General features: G+C 37.7%; 2 protein-coding genes across 2 annotated transcripts in view; one reads left to right on the forward strand and one right to left on the reverse strand.

Moving 5' to 3' along the window:
* The window catches only part of LOC139963728 (U3 small nucleolar RNA-associated protein 6 homolog), a 70,217-nt gene that overhangs the window by 32,577 nt on the left and 18,526 nt on the right, over positions 1–19,114 (reverse strand). The gene's annotated exons all lie outside the window — the stretch shown is intronic.
* Positions 5,810–8,919, forward strand: LOC139963729 (uncharacterized). Its single transcript, XM_071964827.1, has 2 exons — positions 5,810–6,181; positions 6,400–8,919. The coding sequence occupies exon 2, from the start codon at positions 6,523–6,525 to the stop codon at positions 8,194–8,196; it is 1,674 nt and encodes a 557-aa protein (XP_071820928.1). The 5' UTR covers positions 5,810–6,181; positions 6,400–6,522; the 3' UTR covers positions 8,197–8,919.

Raw genomic sequence — 19,114 nt, forward strand, 5'->3', positions numbered from 1 at the left:
ATAGTCTAATCAGGATATTGTATTGATATTTTACTACAACATCACCATGGAATCTTTGAAATTTATTACAATGGTCTTGACAGTTACAAGTCTGTTGGTGGCTGTTCGTGGAGCGATAGTAATGAAACACTCTCCCGATATAGAATACATAGAAGAAGGAAAACAAAAAAATCTGCAATGCAAAGTTCGGATATCATCAAGTCGACTTTGCAATGTGGGTTTCTTCTCTTGGAATTTTGTGAACCAAGCTGGAAAAGACACTTCCATAGCTAACGCGACCAGTGTAAAGAGTCCACAGCTTGCTGGAAACTACTTTGCTTCCTTCTACGAGAGATTATTATTGCAAACCGACTTTAAGGAATGTATCTTTACGTTGGAGCTGTTCAATGCCAGCAGCAACTTGGACGGTCAATATAGATGTCGTTGGAACAGCCAAATGTCTCCTGAAGTCACCATCCAAGTGATCACCATTCAGGAATCTGTGGAACCCAAGTGCAGTATTCGAGTCACAAATCACACCAATGCACTGCAAGACATAGAACTGACGTGCTCTGCGGCGCCCGTTAACCCGTTTGTGAAACTTCTATGGTTTGAGGATGGAGATATGATGACGTCTTTGAAAAGCACGGCCCAGATTGGCTCTTTGACTTCGAAAGTTGAACTGATGCCCAGAAATGACAGCCAAACAGAAATAACCTACGTATGTCAGGCGTTTAATACAAGCGATCATAAACTTCCGGGACAGTGCTCTATAACCTGCCATGTGAGCATCACCATCAATGCCACCATGGAGGACAATTCGGGCAGACCAACAGGTACCTTCCGATGCCCCTTTGAAATGAGCATTGAGGGTATCCAATATAAAAGGCATTGGCTACTGGATGGTAAGTCTATAAATGACCAGGATCAAACAGATCGATTTATTATTGAGGGCCACAGCGGAGTACTACATATGACAGACATTTTACCAAATGATAACGGTAAAAGGTTAAAATGCATGATAACCACCATGCTGGGCACCTACACTGCTGAGACTCTGATTGCATGGGATACAGAAAACCCAACCAAAGCACCAAACAAACCACCATCCCCAAATAATTCCATTTCAATGTTATTTCTCATCGCCATTGGTATATTTTTCATCATCTGTATCAACGTGCTTGTGTGTGTAGTAATTGTGAAGAGTAGAGGGCAGAGACGGCGTGCCATGGGCCAAGAAAGTGGCATAGCGACAGCGCAACAAGAAGGTGGTCTGTATGCTAGTGGTATTGTTACGACTGACACTAACGGGACAATGGTAGCAACAGGTTACGCACCGATGAAAGATGTCTGTCCGGGACATTACGACCCAGAAGAACCCTATCAGGCCATGAACGATGGTGAAGGCAAGCGTGAATCGGAGTATCAAGTGCCCTCGGTAAACGTTGACGGTGCGCCGATAAAGAGGATGCCATCTGCAAAATATATGAACACTTTGGGGGGAAAGGTTAAAAGGTTTAATGTCTTTAGCTTTTCAAAGAGAAAAGAACACAGAAATGGTAAAGCTACAACTCTGGAGGTATGTACGGCTCTTGATGGAGGAGCAGAAGGGACATATTTACCCCGAATTAGCCCTAACTGTTACGCCAAGCCTGAATATCCACCAGATTCAAAACCACAAGTCTCGTCAAGTAATGTTGCAGAAAATGATTATGATGAGCTCAACACTAAAGACAAATAGTTAAATCATCTATACCATGGCTTAAAACACTTTGTGTAACTGAGTTGACCGAGCAATGATAAATATAAATATAAACTTTATTCAAAGGGTTGATAGGGAAATGACGGGAAAAATATATTGTATCTCCGGAATATTTCAAAAGTACCACAAGTGAGCAAGAAAGTGTGACTTTAAAAGCATTTATCAGAATAGCATGTACCACAGTTTAAATGTTTGCTGTTCATTCAAAATTCCTTGTTTGTGAGTTTTATTTCTTACATTCTTGCGATTTTAACATTTGCCTTCACAAAAAGATAGAAAGCTGTTGGAAATATAAAGGCCAAAACCTTTTTAAGGAAAGTGATTTTTGATGGGAAATTTGGACATTAAAAGACATTTATCATGCATAGTATACTGTGTAGTATTATATGCCATTATCATTTTGCTTTATTAATACTTAGAAATATATTTATCTTCTTTCATAATTCCTTGAATTTGTAACATTTCTTATTGTTCTGATATATTTTGTTATCTGCATTCTTTTTCGGTGTATCAAGTGACAACAGCTTACCAGTACTTGATTGGTTATTTATAAGTCTGTAAATAAAATTAATTTGTCGAGACCAAACTGGGCACCTTTGTAAAATAATGAAGTTACCAAAAACAGCTTAGCAGTACTTGATTGGTTATTTATAAGTCTGTAAATGTAATTCATTTGTTGAGACCAAACTGGGCACCTTTGTAAAATAATGAAGTAACCAAAAGAGTACTAAGTTTATACAGACAATAACATATCAAGATATGTGATGTTAACTTAAGGTATCTGGTTGTCATAGCAACAACAGAAAAAGATCTGAGCCAAAAAATATCTTTGTGCTATAACTGCCATCATTAATGTCGTTATGTAGATTTGTACACAGTGCTCTGTACAATACCAATACAGGGAGAAATTATTATATTGTTAACAGTGGCAAAGGGAGGAACAACATAGTCCCAGAGCACATTCACCGAAACCCAACTATGGTTTGGGCTTGAGTGAGAATTTCTTTTTTTTTTTGGGGGGGGGGGGGGATTTAATACCTCTAGATGTCTAGATATGAGTATCTCCTGCTTTCTCTGACAATGAGGACAGGTTTTCGTTTAAAATCACAATTTGGTGGGTAACCAGCATGAGACTTCAAGAACTGTACAGAACATTATCTAAAGACAAAAGAAAATGAATAAATTTATCTCATTTTATAACTTGTCGTTAGCCGACTGGTGGTTTTATCTTTCAGGCCTTGACACCAAGCAACTTTCCCACTCCACCCCCCCCCTCCCCCCTAATGAGCAACATGCTGCTTAAAGTATTAGCAAAGAGGTCTTCCTTCAGTTTGTATATATATATATTTCTATTTTGTAAAAGGCTAAGTCTCTTCATATTTAGAATGGAAATATTTATAAGCTGGTTCACACCATTTTAATAACACTTTACATACATAATAAATGGTAATGCATGCGAAAGTACATAATAAAACATCTCATCTACGAAATGTAACAAACTGCCTGAACATTTTTTTCCTTTTTGTGATCTGCTTTTTTCAAGTTCTTGGGCAGGCGTTCTCAAGTATATATGTATGACAGAAATATTTCTTTTCTTCTGGTGTGAGAGATCTGAAAAATCTGAAAATGTAGCAGTTCTCAATTAGAGCATAATTGTCATTAATTGATGCCATCTCAATTTAAGAACCATAATGTGTCAGGGATTGAAAGCTTTATAACTTCTTAAAGCAAATGTCTGTATTATTTGCCACATTTTGAATCATTTACTGATTCGCTTCTAGCATGTGGTTAACAGTTATCTACAGTGACACACTGTAGCCTTGCTGGTAGTCCGAGGTCAGCAACAACTGACACTCGGTCATAACGACAGGAACCAATTAGAAATGGACACCTTTCTGACCAATACTGACCGATAACCTTGTTCAGTAAACACTGAATGACCATCAGTAGAGAAGAATTCTACACAATTTAACTTTTTAACATGACTTAATTTAGCTAGGACAGTGAAAATGGCAACCGACCAACAATCCATCCTGTGTACATTCCTGCTCATGATCGTAATCAGTGCTTGATTGACAAACCTTTCCACAAATGGAATCAACCATATAGGACGGTGCCTTGATTTAATTAATCCTGAGGTAAATGCTCAAATGTCCTCATTTAATTAAGTTGGAGTTCCTTTCTTAATTAATATGCAAGTAATATCATACTCTTCATATTTGGTAAAGAAATTGAACATTCCTACATTATGAAAAGGCTGCTGTTATGAATAGGGTTAAGTAGTGTATGTGGCCAGTCCATTTAAAGATTTACCTTGTAGTTGGGCTTGATATTCTACATGGGAAAAACGGAATAAAATGTTTGAAAGCTTCTATAGGGATCAATTAATCCACACGCACTAAATATTGGGAAAGCACAGTGATTGAAGTTCTCAATAACAATACAACATTTCTTCAGCCTACATTCTTGGCATAGATAAACAGCTCTATACAGAGGGTGGGCTTTCAAAGTCTTGTACTTTTCACTATACGGATGAAAGTGTCAACAAGAGCACCAAAAGGTGCAGTAGCTCACACCAGATTTACCATTTGGACAAGTGTGTCTCTATGAATAAACTTATCTTTGCCTAACCAAAACAATTAGGTGCAAGCACTTTAACATATCTCAGTCGCCTCCAGACACTACTTGAAACAAAGCATTGCTTGACTCGACAGTGCATAATTAGTAGCTCAGTATACTGCATTTCCCCTGTTTTCGTACAACCCTGATTTCCTGTATTAAGCACCTACAGCATTAAGCCTACATCTTATTTAGGCTAGGCCCTAGGTAGCCTAACTTCATGAAAATAGGAGTCTCCATCCAACATGTGCCTCCATACTAAGTTACACTATAGACTAGAGTAACGCACAAATCTTGGTGACATTTTGTTTGATTCGTAATTCACAATGCGGTTAGTTGATTCGGTGATCTTTTCACTTTCTCTGAGTTTCAGAGAGACATGTGTATAAATTAATGAAATATCTTTTATCTAACCACGAACATAAATCTTGGTGAGATCATTCTTGTGTTGATTCATAAGAACTTCAAGGTTCTTTTTATTTTTACACAGTAAGTCAATAGGACTTCTCCAATGAGTTAACGGAATATGACCGAAATCACACACTAACAGCACATTGACTCAGACTTGCTTGAGTCAATTTAGGTTATAGTGCTAAGTTATGACTTTCAGGGGGGAATGTTAATATGGGAACCCCTCATAGAAGTTGCAACCTCCACTTTGGAAATAACATCAGTCAACATTTAGATGGAACAGAGTGGTGATTTATCATGCCATACAGCAAATACCACTTAAGGAAAGGGGGGAGGGGTACACTAGCTACATATACTAACCATATCAACTAAAGACTGTCAATGCACCCCCAATATGATACAGAAATAAACAATGGTGTCGTGTGCAAAATTCTATAAACAATTTGGTTGAGGAATTACTAAGAATTACCAAACCACAAATTACCATAACTTATTGCTTTATCATTTCATGATCTGTCATGAGTAAAAAGGAAAAAGTTTAATCCCCCAAACAAGCTCACTAACTGTCAAATGGAAAGAGGAAACACAAAGTCACTGAAAAAAACTTAAGAAGTTTGACAACATCTGAAACTCCATAACCTCACACACAGTAATGTGTGTGAGCTAAAAATGAATGTAAGGGTGCAGTCTAACTCCAAGGACAAGTATCTCCAAGCATCCTAAAATGAAACCCATCACAATGTTGTTAAAGCTAGAACTGTACCATACAGGCACTATGACCAATTCCCTGAACAATCCCCCATTCATCCATCCCCCATCCATCCACCCATCCATCCCCCCACCCATCCATACCCCCATCCATCCATCCATCCCCCATCCTTCCATCCCCCATCCTTCCATCCCCCATCCATTCCCCAACCCACTCATAAAGGTATCTCTATGCTAATAATGAGGCCTTATATGGAAATGAAAGATAACAACTAATACTCGTCATTGGCAAGAGATTCTCTTCACATGTCGTCGATCACCAACGAGATTCAAACTAGGAAATGATTCTGCAACAACTCCACCACAAATGCAACAGATACAGTGACCTACAGGAAGCCTAGCTACAGTAGCTCTCACAGGTTCTGGTATCAATGGATTTAGCATCCAGTCAAAGGCAGGAGCTCGAACTGGTTTCACTTCATTCGATGAGAGCTGATTTGAAACACTATCTTCGGCGATTACATCAACTTCTGTAGGACTGGGTTTCTATATATAGACAAGTCTGTCTTCCTGAATCATAGAAATTCTATTTTTGTCAATAAGAGGGAGTCTTATAAATGTGGTGTGAATTGGGAATATTATTCAAATACTGTCTGAGTTGCAGAAATATTCAGTTTTTTCTGCTGTTAGACTCATATTTTTGTTTCATCCAGCACTGATTTACAACCTACTTTGTGTTATGCAAACGTTTTTGGAGATTGGATTTCTGTGTCTTACTTTACCAGAATCTCCATACATCAAGTTAACTGTTGCAAAATCTTTCATCAATTGGGATTCTCCAAATATTTTCCAGTAAACTTTTAATGTCCATCATCTGGTTGTCAGCATTTTGCTGAGTTGTGCAGACAGTTTATCATTAGGATACATAAAACCAAGAGAACAAAGGTTAGGCTTCAATTTGTTGGTATTATTCAGCCTGTTGCATTACACTGGAACTATTAGTCTAATCAGGATATTGTTTGGATATTTACTACAATATCACCATGGAATCTTTGAAATGTATTACGATGGTCTTGACAGTTACAAGTCTGTTGGTGGCTGTCTGTGGAGCGATAAAAATGAACCACTCCTCCAATGTAGAATACATAGAAGAAGGAAAACAAACAACTCTGCAATGCAGCCATCAAATACGATCGGATATTTCTTGCAATAAGAGTGTCTTCCACTGGATTTTCGTGAACCGAGCTGGACAAGACTCTTCCATAGCTAATGCAACCAGCGTTAAGAGTCCACAGTTTGCTGGAAACTATTTTGCTTCCTTCTATGAGAGATTATTATTGAAAACCGACTTGAAAGAATGTATCTTTACGTTGGAACTGTTCAATGCCAGCAGCAACTTGGACGGTCAATATAGATGTCATTGGAACAGCAAGATGACTATTGAAGTGCCCATCCAAGTGGTCCCCATTCAGGAATCTGTGGAACCCAAGTGCAGTTTTCAAGTCACAAATCATACCAATGCACTGCAAGACATAGAACTGACGTGCTCTGCGGCACCCGTTAACCCGTTTGTGAAGCTTCTATGGTTTGAGGATGGAGATATGATGACGTCTTTAAATAGCACAGCCCAGATTGGCTCTTTGACTTCTAAAGTTGAACTGATGCCCAGAAATGGCAGCCAAACAGAAATAACCTACGTATGTCAGGCGTTTAATACAAGCGATCATAAACTTCTGGGACAGTGCTCTATAACCTGCCATGTGAACATCACCATCTATGCCACCATGGAGAACAATTCATGCAGACCAACAGGTACCTTCCGGTGCCCCTTTGAAATGAGCATTGAGGGTATCCAATATAAAAGGCATTGGCTACTGGATGGTAAGTCTATAAATGACCAGGATCAAACAGATCGATTTATTATTGAGGGCCACAGCGGAGTACTACATATGACAGATGTTTTACCGAATGATAACGGTAAAAACTTAAGTTGCATGATAACCACCATGCTGGGCACCTACACTGCTGAGACTATGATTGCATGGGATACAGAAAACCCAACCAAAGCACCAAACAAAGGACCATCCCCAAATAATTCCATTTCAATGTTATTTCTCATCGCCATTGGTATATTTTTCATCATCTGTATCAACGTGCTTGTGTGTGTAATGATTGTGAAGAGTAGAGGGCAGAGACGGCGTGCCATGGGCCAAGAAAGTGGCGTAGAGACAGGGCAACAAGAAGGTGGTCTGTATGCTAGTGGTATTGTTACGACTGACACTAACGGGACAATGGTAGCAACAGGTTACGCACCGATGAAAGATGTCTGTCCGGGACATTACGACCCAGAAGAACCCTATCAGGCCATGGAGGATGGTGAAGGCAAGCGTGAATCGGAGTATCAAGTGCCCTCGGTAAACGTTGACTGTGAGCCGATAAAGAGGATGCAATCTGCAAAATATATGAACACTTTGGGAGGAAAGGTTAAAAGGTTTAATGTCTTTAGCTTTTCAAAGAGAAAAGAACACAGAAATGGTAAAGCTACAACTCTGGAGGTATGTACGGCGCTTGACGGAGGAGCAGAAGGGACATATTTACCCCCAATTAGCCCTAACTGTTACGCCAAGCCTGAATATTCAGCAGATTCAAAACCACAAGTCTCGTCAAGTAATGTTGCAGAAAATGATTATGATGAGCTCAACACTAAAGACAAATAGTTAAATCATCTATACCATGGCTTAAAACACTTTGTGTAACTGAGTTGACCGAGCAACGATAAATATAAATGTAAACTTTATTCAAAGGGTTGATAGGGAAATGACGGGAAAAATATATCGTATCTCCGGAATATTTCAAAAGTACCACATGTGAGCAAGAAAGTGTGACTTTAAAAGCATTTATCGGAATAGCATGTACCACAGTTTAAATGTTTGCTGTTCATTCAAAATTCCTTGTTTGTGAGTTTTATTTCGTACATTCTTTCAAGTTTAACATTTGCCTTCACAAAAAGATAGAAAGCTGTTGGAAATACAAAGGCCAAAAATCAAAACGTTTCTAAGGAAAGTGATTTTTGATGGGAAATTTTGACATTAAAAGACATTTATCACGCATAGTGTACTGTGTAGAAATATATGCTGTTATCATTTTGCTTTATTAATACTTAGAAATATATTTATCTTCTTTCATAATTCCTTGAATTTGTAACATTTCTTATTGTTCTGATATATTTTGTTATCTGCACACATTTTCGGTGTATCAAGTGACAACAGCTTACCAGTACTTGATTGGTTATTTATAAGTCTGTAAATGTAATTAATTTGTTGAGACCAAACTGGGCACCTTTGTAAAATAATGAAGTTACCAAAAACAGCTTAGCAGTACTTGATTGGTTATTTATAAGTCTGTAAATGTAATTAATTTGTTGAGACCAAACTGGGCACCTTTGTAAAATAATGAAGTAACCAAAAACAGCTTAGCAGTACTTGATTGGTTATTTATAAGTCTGTAAATAAAATTAATTTGTCGAGACCAAACTGGGCACCTTTGTAAAATAATGAAGTAACCAAAAACAGCTTAGCAGTACTTGATTGGTTATTTATAAGTCTGTAAATGTAAGTAATTTGTTGAGACCAAACTGGGCACCTTTGTAAAATAATGAAGTAACCAAAAACAGCTTAGCAGTACTTGATTGGTTATTTATAAGTCTGTAAATGTAAGTAATTTGTTGAGACCAAACTGGGCACCTTTGTAAAATAATGAAGTAACCAAAAACAGCTTAGCAGTACTTGATTGGTTATTTATAAGTCTGTAAATGTAAGTAATTTGTTGAGACCAAACTGGGCACCTTTGTAAAATAATGAAGTAACCAAAAACAGCTTAGCAGTACTTGATTGGTTATTTATAAGTCTGTAAATGTAAGTAATTTGTTGAGACCAAACTGGGCACCTTTGTAAAATAATGAAGTAACCAAAAACAGCTTAGCAGTACTTGATTGGTTATTTATAAGTCTGTAAATGTAAGTAATTTGTTGAGACCAAACTGGGCACCTTTGTAAAATAATGAAGTAACCAAAAACAGCTTAGCAGTACTTGATTGGTTATATATAAGTCTGTAAATATAATTAATTTGTTGAGACCAAACTGGGCCCTTTGTAAAATAATGAAGTAACCAAAAAACAGCTCACTGTAGCAGTACTTGATTGGTTATTAATAAGTCTGTAAATGTAATTAATTTGTTGAGAGTTTGAGACCAAACTGGGCACCTTTGTAAAATAATGAAGCAACCAAAAAAGTACTAAGTTTATACACACAAGTCAAAATATCTTTGTGCTATAACTGCCATCATTAATGTCATTATGTGTGTACTGTACAAAACCAAAACAGGGAAAAATTATTATATTGTTAACAGTGGCAGAGGGAGGAAGAACATTGTCCCAGAGCACATTCACCGAAACCCAACTATGGTTTGGGCCTGAGTGAGAATTTCTTTTTTTTTTTGGGGGGGGGGGGGGATTTAATACCTCTTGATGTCTAGATATGAGTATCTCCTGCTTTCTCTGACAATGAGGACAGGTTTTCTTTTGAAATCACAATTTGGTGCGTAACCACCAAGAAACTTCAAGAACTGTCCAGAACATTATTTTAAGACATAAGAAAATGAATAAAATCATCTCATTTTATAACTTGTTGTCAGTGGATGGGTGATATTATCTTTCAGTCCTTGACACCAAGCAACTTCCCCCTTCCCCCCCTCCCTCCCCCCTAATGAGCAACATGCTGCTTAAAGTATTAGCAAAGAGGTCTTCCTTCAGTTTGTATATATATATATTTCTATTTTGTAAAAGGCTAAGTCGTTTCATATTTAGAATGGAAATATTTATAAGCTGGTTCACACCATTTTAATAACACTTTACATACATAATAAATGGTAATGCATGCAAAAGTACATAATAAAACATCTCAGCTATGAAATGTAACAAACTGCCTGTACATTTTTTTACTTTTTGTGATCTGCTATTTTCAAGTTCTTGGGCCGGTATATGTATATATATGACAGAAATATTTCTTTTTCTGCTGGCGTGAGAGATCTGAAAAATCTGAAAATGTAGCAGTTCTCAATTAGAGCATACTTGTCATTAATTGATGCCATCTCAATTCAAGAACCATAATGTGTCAGGGATTGAAAGCTTTAAAACTGTATTATTTGCCACATTTTGAATCATTTACTGATTCGCTTTTAGCATGTGATTAACAGTTATATACAGTGACACACTGTAGCCTTGATGGTAGACCGAGGTCAGCAACAACTGACACTCGGTCATACTGACAGGAACCAATTAGAAATGGACACCTTTCTGACCAACAGTAAACACAGTAAACACTGAATGACCATCAGTAGCAACCCTTTTTAATGACGGTCGCCATGGTCGCATTGGCGACCACAATTCTCGGCTGGCGATGAGAATTTCTGGAAAAATTAATGCTAGTCGCCAGACCTATAATACTGTTGGCGATCAGTATTTGCAACTGAAAATTTCACCATGATGAATTTAAATTGTCACGAAACTGTTCAAAATTTTAAAATGACAAGTTAGAGTAGCAATATTTTGTGATAAAATGAAAAGAGATTTAATCTGTCTTACAATCTTTAAAAAGTTTAACTTACAAAACTGTCAATGTTATGAAACAAACTACGTTCGGCAAAGCCCCGTTTCAAGACTGCCTAACAATGAACAGCGTGCACTATACGTACATCAGTTTACAACTGCAGTGTTTAACCCTGGTAGGCTACATGTGCAGCAAATGTTACCAGGTACCTTGTCAAGCAAGTTGCAACCCCCTGTTTGTTAACACTTTTGGCACGTTTCCAAAAAAACTTTTCATGGAGTAAACTATTTTGGCTCCGCTCTAGAATTAATTAGGTCGGTCAGTAAAGGATCGGTAAAGTTATGCGAAATATTATCTTAGACGTTTAAGAAAAGTAGGTAAATATCCCCGTAACATGAAGGTAAGTAGAACACACCTCAAGCCAACCGACTCCTCCGCATGAACAAAACATTCTTTTCCCCATGATACACGAGGCACAGTCTATACCATACAGACATAGCACGATATCATGGCCCCGATAGCTACGGTATGGTCATATTTATAAAAGTAAACCTTGCAATTCCATATTTTAGGCCACTTGGCATGATTAACTAAATGCTAAATATTGTTTCCATGTCCTTGTAGAGAACGTCAACTTCGCAAAATACAATTTATAGTTGTGTTTTTGTTGTTACGTGAGATCCGTAACCGACGAAGTGGTTAGGCTATTTACTATACACTTAACTGTGGTAGGATAATAATTTTTCTTTTTTTTGTGGAAATTCTAGAAATACTTTCTTTTTCCCCCGCTTAACACCAGATGTGGTCTTATGGTTAATTCATAAATGGGTGTACTAGAGCCTTGTTTACATGACATTTGTTGCATTTAGCACGATATGCCAGTTTCGCGTGAATTTTTCGAAAGTATTTTGCTCGATCTCTCGTAAAATTTGAAAGGTGTACCAACTTACTTTTCGTACACAATTGGTAATTTCTCTACTGGTTTTCAGAGTTTTATTCTCTATACAGTGAATGTTGTAAAAGATGGGTTTTAACGAAGGTCAAAAGTCAGTAAATGAAGTTGATAAACTTGATTTCTTTTCAACTTTCTTAACCATGGAATGCTTGAATAACATTTACACATAAAACGGAGAAAGGATAATTGCATTTTTTCCCCACATTTATATCAAATTTCTTTCACAAGAAGTTATCGTCATTTGTTCAATCCTCAAAAAATATCGCCTTGAAAAAAAATTATCGCGATAATAATAATTTTTCGATACATCGCCCAACCCTATTATCCTATACGTCTTTATACGATTCTGTGCGTGTACACATGTACAGTCTAGAGCTACTCGATGTTGAGCCTAGGCCTAGTGTTTTTGTACTAATATTTAGCATATCAAAGTGGCGATCACATTTTCATTCTGGGCGACCAGAATTTGGGAAAAATTTAGATCTAGTCGCCACAGGATTTTCCTCCTGGCGACCTCATTCACTGGGGAATTAAAAAGGGTTGATCAGTAGAGAAGAATTCTACACAATTTTAACTTTTTAACATGACTTAATTTAGCTAGGACAGTGAAAATGGCAACCGACCAACAATCCATCCTGTGTACATTCCTGCTCATGATCGTAATCAGTGCTTGATTGGCAAACCTTTTCACAAATGGAATCAACCATATAGGACGGTGCCTTCATTAAATTAATCCCAAGGTAAACGTTCAAATGTCTTCATTTAATTAAGTTAGAACATCTTTGTTAATTAATATGTAAGTAAATAAAATACTCTTCATATTTGGTAAAGGAATTTTTCTTACATTATGTAAAGGCTGCTGTTTAGAATAGGGTTAAGTAATGTATGTGGCCAGTCCATTTAAAGATTTACTTTGTAGTTGGGCTTGATATTCTACATGGGAGACATGGAATAAAATGTTTGACAAGCTTCTGTAGGGACCAATGAATTCACACTAAATATTTGGATCGTGCAGTGATTGAAGTTTAATAACAATACCAACATATCTACAGCCTACATTCATTGGATAGATATACAGCTCCATGTAGTCTGTGATATACAGAGGGTAGGCTTTCAAAGTGTTGTACTTCTCATTTTAGGGATGAAAGTGTCAACTAGAGCACCAAAAGGTGCAGTAGCTCACACCAGATTTATCAAGTGTGTCTCACTGAATGAACCTATTCATTGCCTAACCAAAACATTTAGGTGCCAGCACTTTAATATACCTCAGTCTCCTTCAGACACTACTTGTAACAAAAGACTTGTTTGACTGGACAGTGCATTAGTAGCTCAGTATACTGCATTCCCCTGTTTTCGTACAACCCTGATTTCCTGTATTACGCACATATAGCATTAAGCCTACACCTAATTTAGGATAGGCCCTAGGTAGCCTAACTTAATGAAAATAGTGGTCTCCATCCTACATGTGCCTCCATACTAAGTTACACTATAGACTAGAGTAACGCACAAATCTTGGGGAGATTTTGTTTGATTCGTAATTCACAATGTGGTTAGTTGATTCGGTGATCTTTTCACTTTCTCTGAGTTTCAGAGAGACATGTGTATAAATTAATGAAATATCTTTTATCTAACCACGAACATAAATCTTGGTGAGATCATTCTTGTGTTGATTGATAAGAACTTCAAGGATCTTTTGACTTTTACACAGTAGTCAATAGGACTTCTCCAATGGGTTAACAGTAGGTGACGGAAATCACACACTAACAGACCATTGACTTGGTCGTGCTGAAATCAGACTTGCTTTAGTCAATTTGGGTAAGTGTTCAGGTATGACTTTCAGGGGGGAGGGGATTTTAATATGGGAACCCTTTATAGAAGTAGTGAACTCCACTCTGGAAACAATATCAGTCAATAGTTAGTTGGAACAGAGTGGTAATGTATCATGCCATACAGCACATACCACTTGAGAAAAGGGGGGGTGGGGATGTTAATATGGGAACCCCTCATAGAAGTAGTGACCTCCACTTTGGAAACAATATCAGTCAATAGTTAGTTGGAACAGAGTGGTGATGTATCATGCCATACAGCACATACCACTTAAGGAGAGGGGGGGTGGGGATGTTAATATGGGAACCCCTCATAGAAGTAGTGACCTCCACTTTGGAAACAATATCAGTCAATAGTTAGTTGGAACAGAGTTGTGATGCATCATGCCATACAGCACATACCACTTAAGGAAAGGGGGGAATGTTAAAATGGGAACCCTTTATAGAAGTAGTGACCTCCACTTTGGAAACAATATCAGTCAATAGTTAGCTGGAACAGAGTGGTGATGTATCATGCCATACAGCACATACCACTTAAGGCGATGGACACTCAGGTCCAGCTAAATATAACAAGGTATCACATTTCATTAAGTGACGGAAAACTTTCTAAAGATGGCAGGTTGCTGTTTGGGGCGAATCTTCAATGGCTTTAAGAAAAGGGGGGTTACACTAGCTACACATACTTACCATATCAACTAAAGGCTGGCAATACACCCCCAATATGTTACAGAAATAAACAATGGTGTCGTGTGCAAAATTCTATAAACAATTTGGTTGAGGAATTACTTAGAATTACCAAACCACAAATTACCAAAACTTATATTGCTTTATCACTTCATGATCTGTCATGAGTAAAAAGGAAAAAGTTTAATCCCCCAAACAAGCTCACTAACTGTCAAATGGAAAGAGGAAACACAAAGTCACTGAAAAAAACTTAAGAAGTTTGACAACATCTGAAACTCCATAACCTCACACACAGTAATGTGTGTGAGCTAAAAATGAATGTAAGGGTGCAGTCTAACTCCAAGGACAAGTATCTCCAAGCATCCTAAAATGAAACCCATCACAATATTTCTAAAGTAACAGGCACTATGACCAACCACCCCCCCCCCCCACCATCCCCCTCCCCCAACCCACTCATAAAGGTATCTCTATGCTAATAATGAGGCCTTATATGGAAATGAAAGATAACAGCTAATACTCATTGGCAAAGAGATTCCCTTCACATGTCGTCAATCACCAACGAGATTCCAACTAGGAAATGATTCTGCTACAAGTCCACCACAAATGCAACAGATACAGTGACCTACAGGAAGCCTAGCTACAGTAGCTCTCACAGGTTTCTGGTATCAATGGATTTAGCATCCAGTCAAAGGAAGGAGCTCGAACTGGTTTCACTTTATTCAACAAGAGCTGATTGGAAACACTATCTTTGGCGATTACATCAACTTCTGTAAGCCTGGGCTTGTATAGACAAGTCTCTCTTCCTGAATCATAGAAATTCTATTTTTGTCAATAAGAGCGAGTCTTATAAATGTGGTGTGAATTGGGAATATTATTCAAATACTGTCTGAGTTGCAGAAATATTCAGTTTTTTCTGCTGTTAGACACATATTTTTGTTTCATCCAGCACTGATTTACAACCTACTTTGTGTTATGCAAACGTTTTTGGAGATTGGATTTCTGTGTCTTACTTTACCAGAATCTCCATACATCAAGTTAACTGTTGCAAAATCTTTCATCAATTGGGATTCTCCGAATATTCTCCAGTAAACTTTTGATGTCCATCTGGTTGTCAGCATTTTGCTGAGTTGTGCAGACAGTTAATCATTAGGATACATAAAACCAAGAGAACAAAGGTTAGGCTTCAATTAGTTGGTATTATTCAGCCTGTTGCATTACACTGGAACTATTAGTCTAATCAGGATATTGTTTGGATATTTTACTACAATATCACCATGGAATCTTTGAAATGTATTACGATGGTCTTGACAGTTACAAGTCTGTTGGTGGCTGTTCGTGGAGCGATAAAAATGAACCACTCTCCCAATGTAGAATACATAGAAGAAGGAAAACAAACAAATCTGCAATGCAGCCATCAAATACGATCGGATATTTCTTGCAATAAGAGTGTCTTCCACTGGATTTTCGTGAATCGAGCTGGAAAAGACTCTTACATAGCTAACGCGACCAGCATAAAGATTCCACAACTTGCTGGAAACTATTTTGCTTCCTTCTATGAGAGATTATTATTGAAAACCGACTTGAAGGAATGTATCTTTACGTTGGAACTGTTCAATGCCAGTAGCAACTTGGACGGTCAATATAGCTGTCGTTGGAACATCCAAATGACTATTGAAGTGCCCATCAAAGTGGTCCCCATTCAGGAATCTGTGGAACCCATGTGCAGTATTCAAGTCACAAATCATACCAATGCACTGCAAGACATAGAACTGACGTGCTCTGCGGCACCCGTTAACCCGTTTGTGAAGCTTCTATGGTTTGAGGATGGAGATATGATGACGTCTTTAAATAGCACAGCCCAGATTGGCTCTTTGACTTCTAAAGTTGAACTGATGCCCAGAAATGACAGCCAAACAGAAATAACCTACGTATGTCAGGCGTTTAATACAAGCGATCATAAACTTCCGGGACAGTGCTCTATAACCTGCCATGTGAGCATCACCATCAATGCCACCATGGAGGACAATTCGGGTAGACCAACAGGTACCTTCCGATGCCCCTTCAAAATGAGCATTGAGGGTATCCAATATAAAAGGCATTGGCTACTGGATGGTAAGTCTATAAATGACCAGGATCAAACAGATCGATTTATTATTGAGGGCCACAGCGGGGTACTACATATGACAGATGTTTTACCGAATGATAACGGTAAAAACTTAAGTTGCATGATAACCACCATGCTGGGCACCTACACTGCTGAGACTCTGATTGCATGGGATACAGAAAACCCAACCAAAGCACCAAACAAACCACCATCCCCAAATAATTCCATTTCAATGTTATTTCTCATCACCATTGGTATATTTTTCATCATCTGTATCAACGTGCTTGTGTGTGTAATGATTGTGAAGAGTAGAGGGCAGAGACGGCGTGCCATGGGCCAAGAAAGTGGCGCAGAGGCAGGGCAACAAGAAGGTGGTCTGTATGCTAGTGGTATTGTTACGACTGACACTAACGGGACAATGGTAGCAACAGGTTACGCACCGATGAAAGATGTCTGTCCGGGACATTACGACCCAGAAGAACCCTATCAGGCCATGGAGGATGGTGAAGGCAAGCGTGAATCGGAGTATCAAGTGCCCTCGGTAAACGTTGACCGTGAGCCGATAAAGAGGATGCAATCTGCCAAATATATGAACACTTTGGGGGGAAAGGTTAAAAGGTTTAATGTCTTTAGCTTTTCAAAGAGAAAAGAACAGAGAAATGGTAAAGCTACAACCCTGGAGGTATGTACGGCTCTTGACGGAGGAGCAGAAGGGACATATTTACCCCCAATTAGCCCTAACTGTTACGACAATCCTGAATATTCAGCAGATTCAAAACCACAAGTCTCGTCAAGTAATGTTGAAGAAAATGATTACGATGAGCTCAACCTTAAAGACAAATAGTTAAATCATATACACCATGGCTTTAAACAGTTTGTGTAACTAAGTTGACCTAGCAATGATAAATATAAATGTAAACTTTATTCAAAGGGTTGATACGGAAATGACAGGAGAAATATACCGTTTCTCCTGAATATTTCAAAAGTAGCACAAATGAGCAAAAAAGTGTGACTTTTTTTATGCAATTATCGGAATAGCATGTACCACAGTTTCAATGTTTGCTGTTCCTTCAAATTCCTTGTTCTTGAATTCCCTTTTGTACATTCTTTTGATTTTAACATTTGCCTTTACAAAATCTGTTGGCAATAAAATATATATATATTTTTGATGGGAAATTTTGACATTAAAAGACATTTATCATGTATAGTTTACTGTGTAGTATAATATGCTATTATCATATTGATGTCTTAATACTCAGAAATATATTTATCTATCTTGTATGTAAATAAAGCCAAAAGAGTTCTGTATTGAAAGAGTCTGGCCTGGATAATTTTACACAGTTTTTACCATCTTCTTATATAGTTCCTTGAATTTGTAACATTTCTTATTGTTCTGATATATTTTGTTATCTGCATAAGTTTTCCATATGTCAAGTGACAACAGCTTAGCAGTACTTGATTGGTTATTTATAAGTCTGTAAATGTAATTAATTTGTTGAGATTATTATAAGTTACAGCGCTAAGAAAGGCTCATGTCAGTACTTGTTAAATACCTAGACCAATTTTGATGACTTCTCAACATCATAAGGGGGGGGGGGGCAGCCCCGTGATGGTTGATGGTAGTAATTACCAAGAAATATATGTATTAATGGGCACCTCGTCTGCACAAAGTGGCATCATTGGTCGCTGAAAATGCACATGGGTTGCTAGTGCTAGTTTGTAATGGTTATAAAACTGGCCAAATTATTGGCGCTTTATTCTGTAGGACGATATTGATCAACGGTCTCCGCATGTGGGTATAATGAAGGCCCAAAAAGTGTAATATCTCGGTCTGATTACCAAGTTCTGACCTTATATGAAGTATGAACATGAACCCTGAGGTATGAATACTTGTGATTAGAACTCGAAAAAATGTAAAAAAGAAGTATTTTGAATACATCACTGGATTTCATTGGGGGGGGGCAAGACTGTAGCACAAAGCAAATTTGGGGGGCATTTCCCCCTGGCCCCCTCCCCCTCTGGCTACGCCACTGGTTGAGACCAACCTGGGCACCTTTGTAACATAATGAAGTAACCAAAAACAGCTTAGAAGAACTTGATTGGTTATTTATAAGTCTGTAAATGTAATTAATTTGTTGAGACCAAACTAGGCACCTTTGTAAAAAGTAATGGAGCAACCAAAAAACTACTAAGTTTATACAGACAATAACAGACCAAGATATGTAATGTTAACTTAAGGTATCTGGTTGTCATAGCAACAAAAGAAAAAGATCTGAGCAAAAAATATCTTTGTGCCATAAATTTAAATTAAGCTATTCAATTTGCATATTTTCCTACTTTGTACTGAATTAAGTCTTCTCTTACTTAGAAACTGCAAAAACTAACTGCTTTAAATTAGCAAAATACGTTTTCCTTCCCTCTGAATATTGGTTTTATATCGTGTAATTAAAGAATTTCGTT

The sequence above is a fragment of the Apostichopus japonicus genome, chromosome 22 (assembly GCF_037975245.1).
Source record: "Apostichopus japonicus isolate 1M-3 chromosome 22, ASM3797524v1, whole genome shotgun sequence".
In the NCBI taxonomy this organism is placed as follows: domain Eukaryota; kingdom Metazoa; phylum Echinodermata; class Holothuroidea; order Aspidochirotida; family Stichopodidae; genus Apostichopus; species Apostichopus japonicus.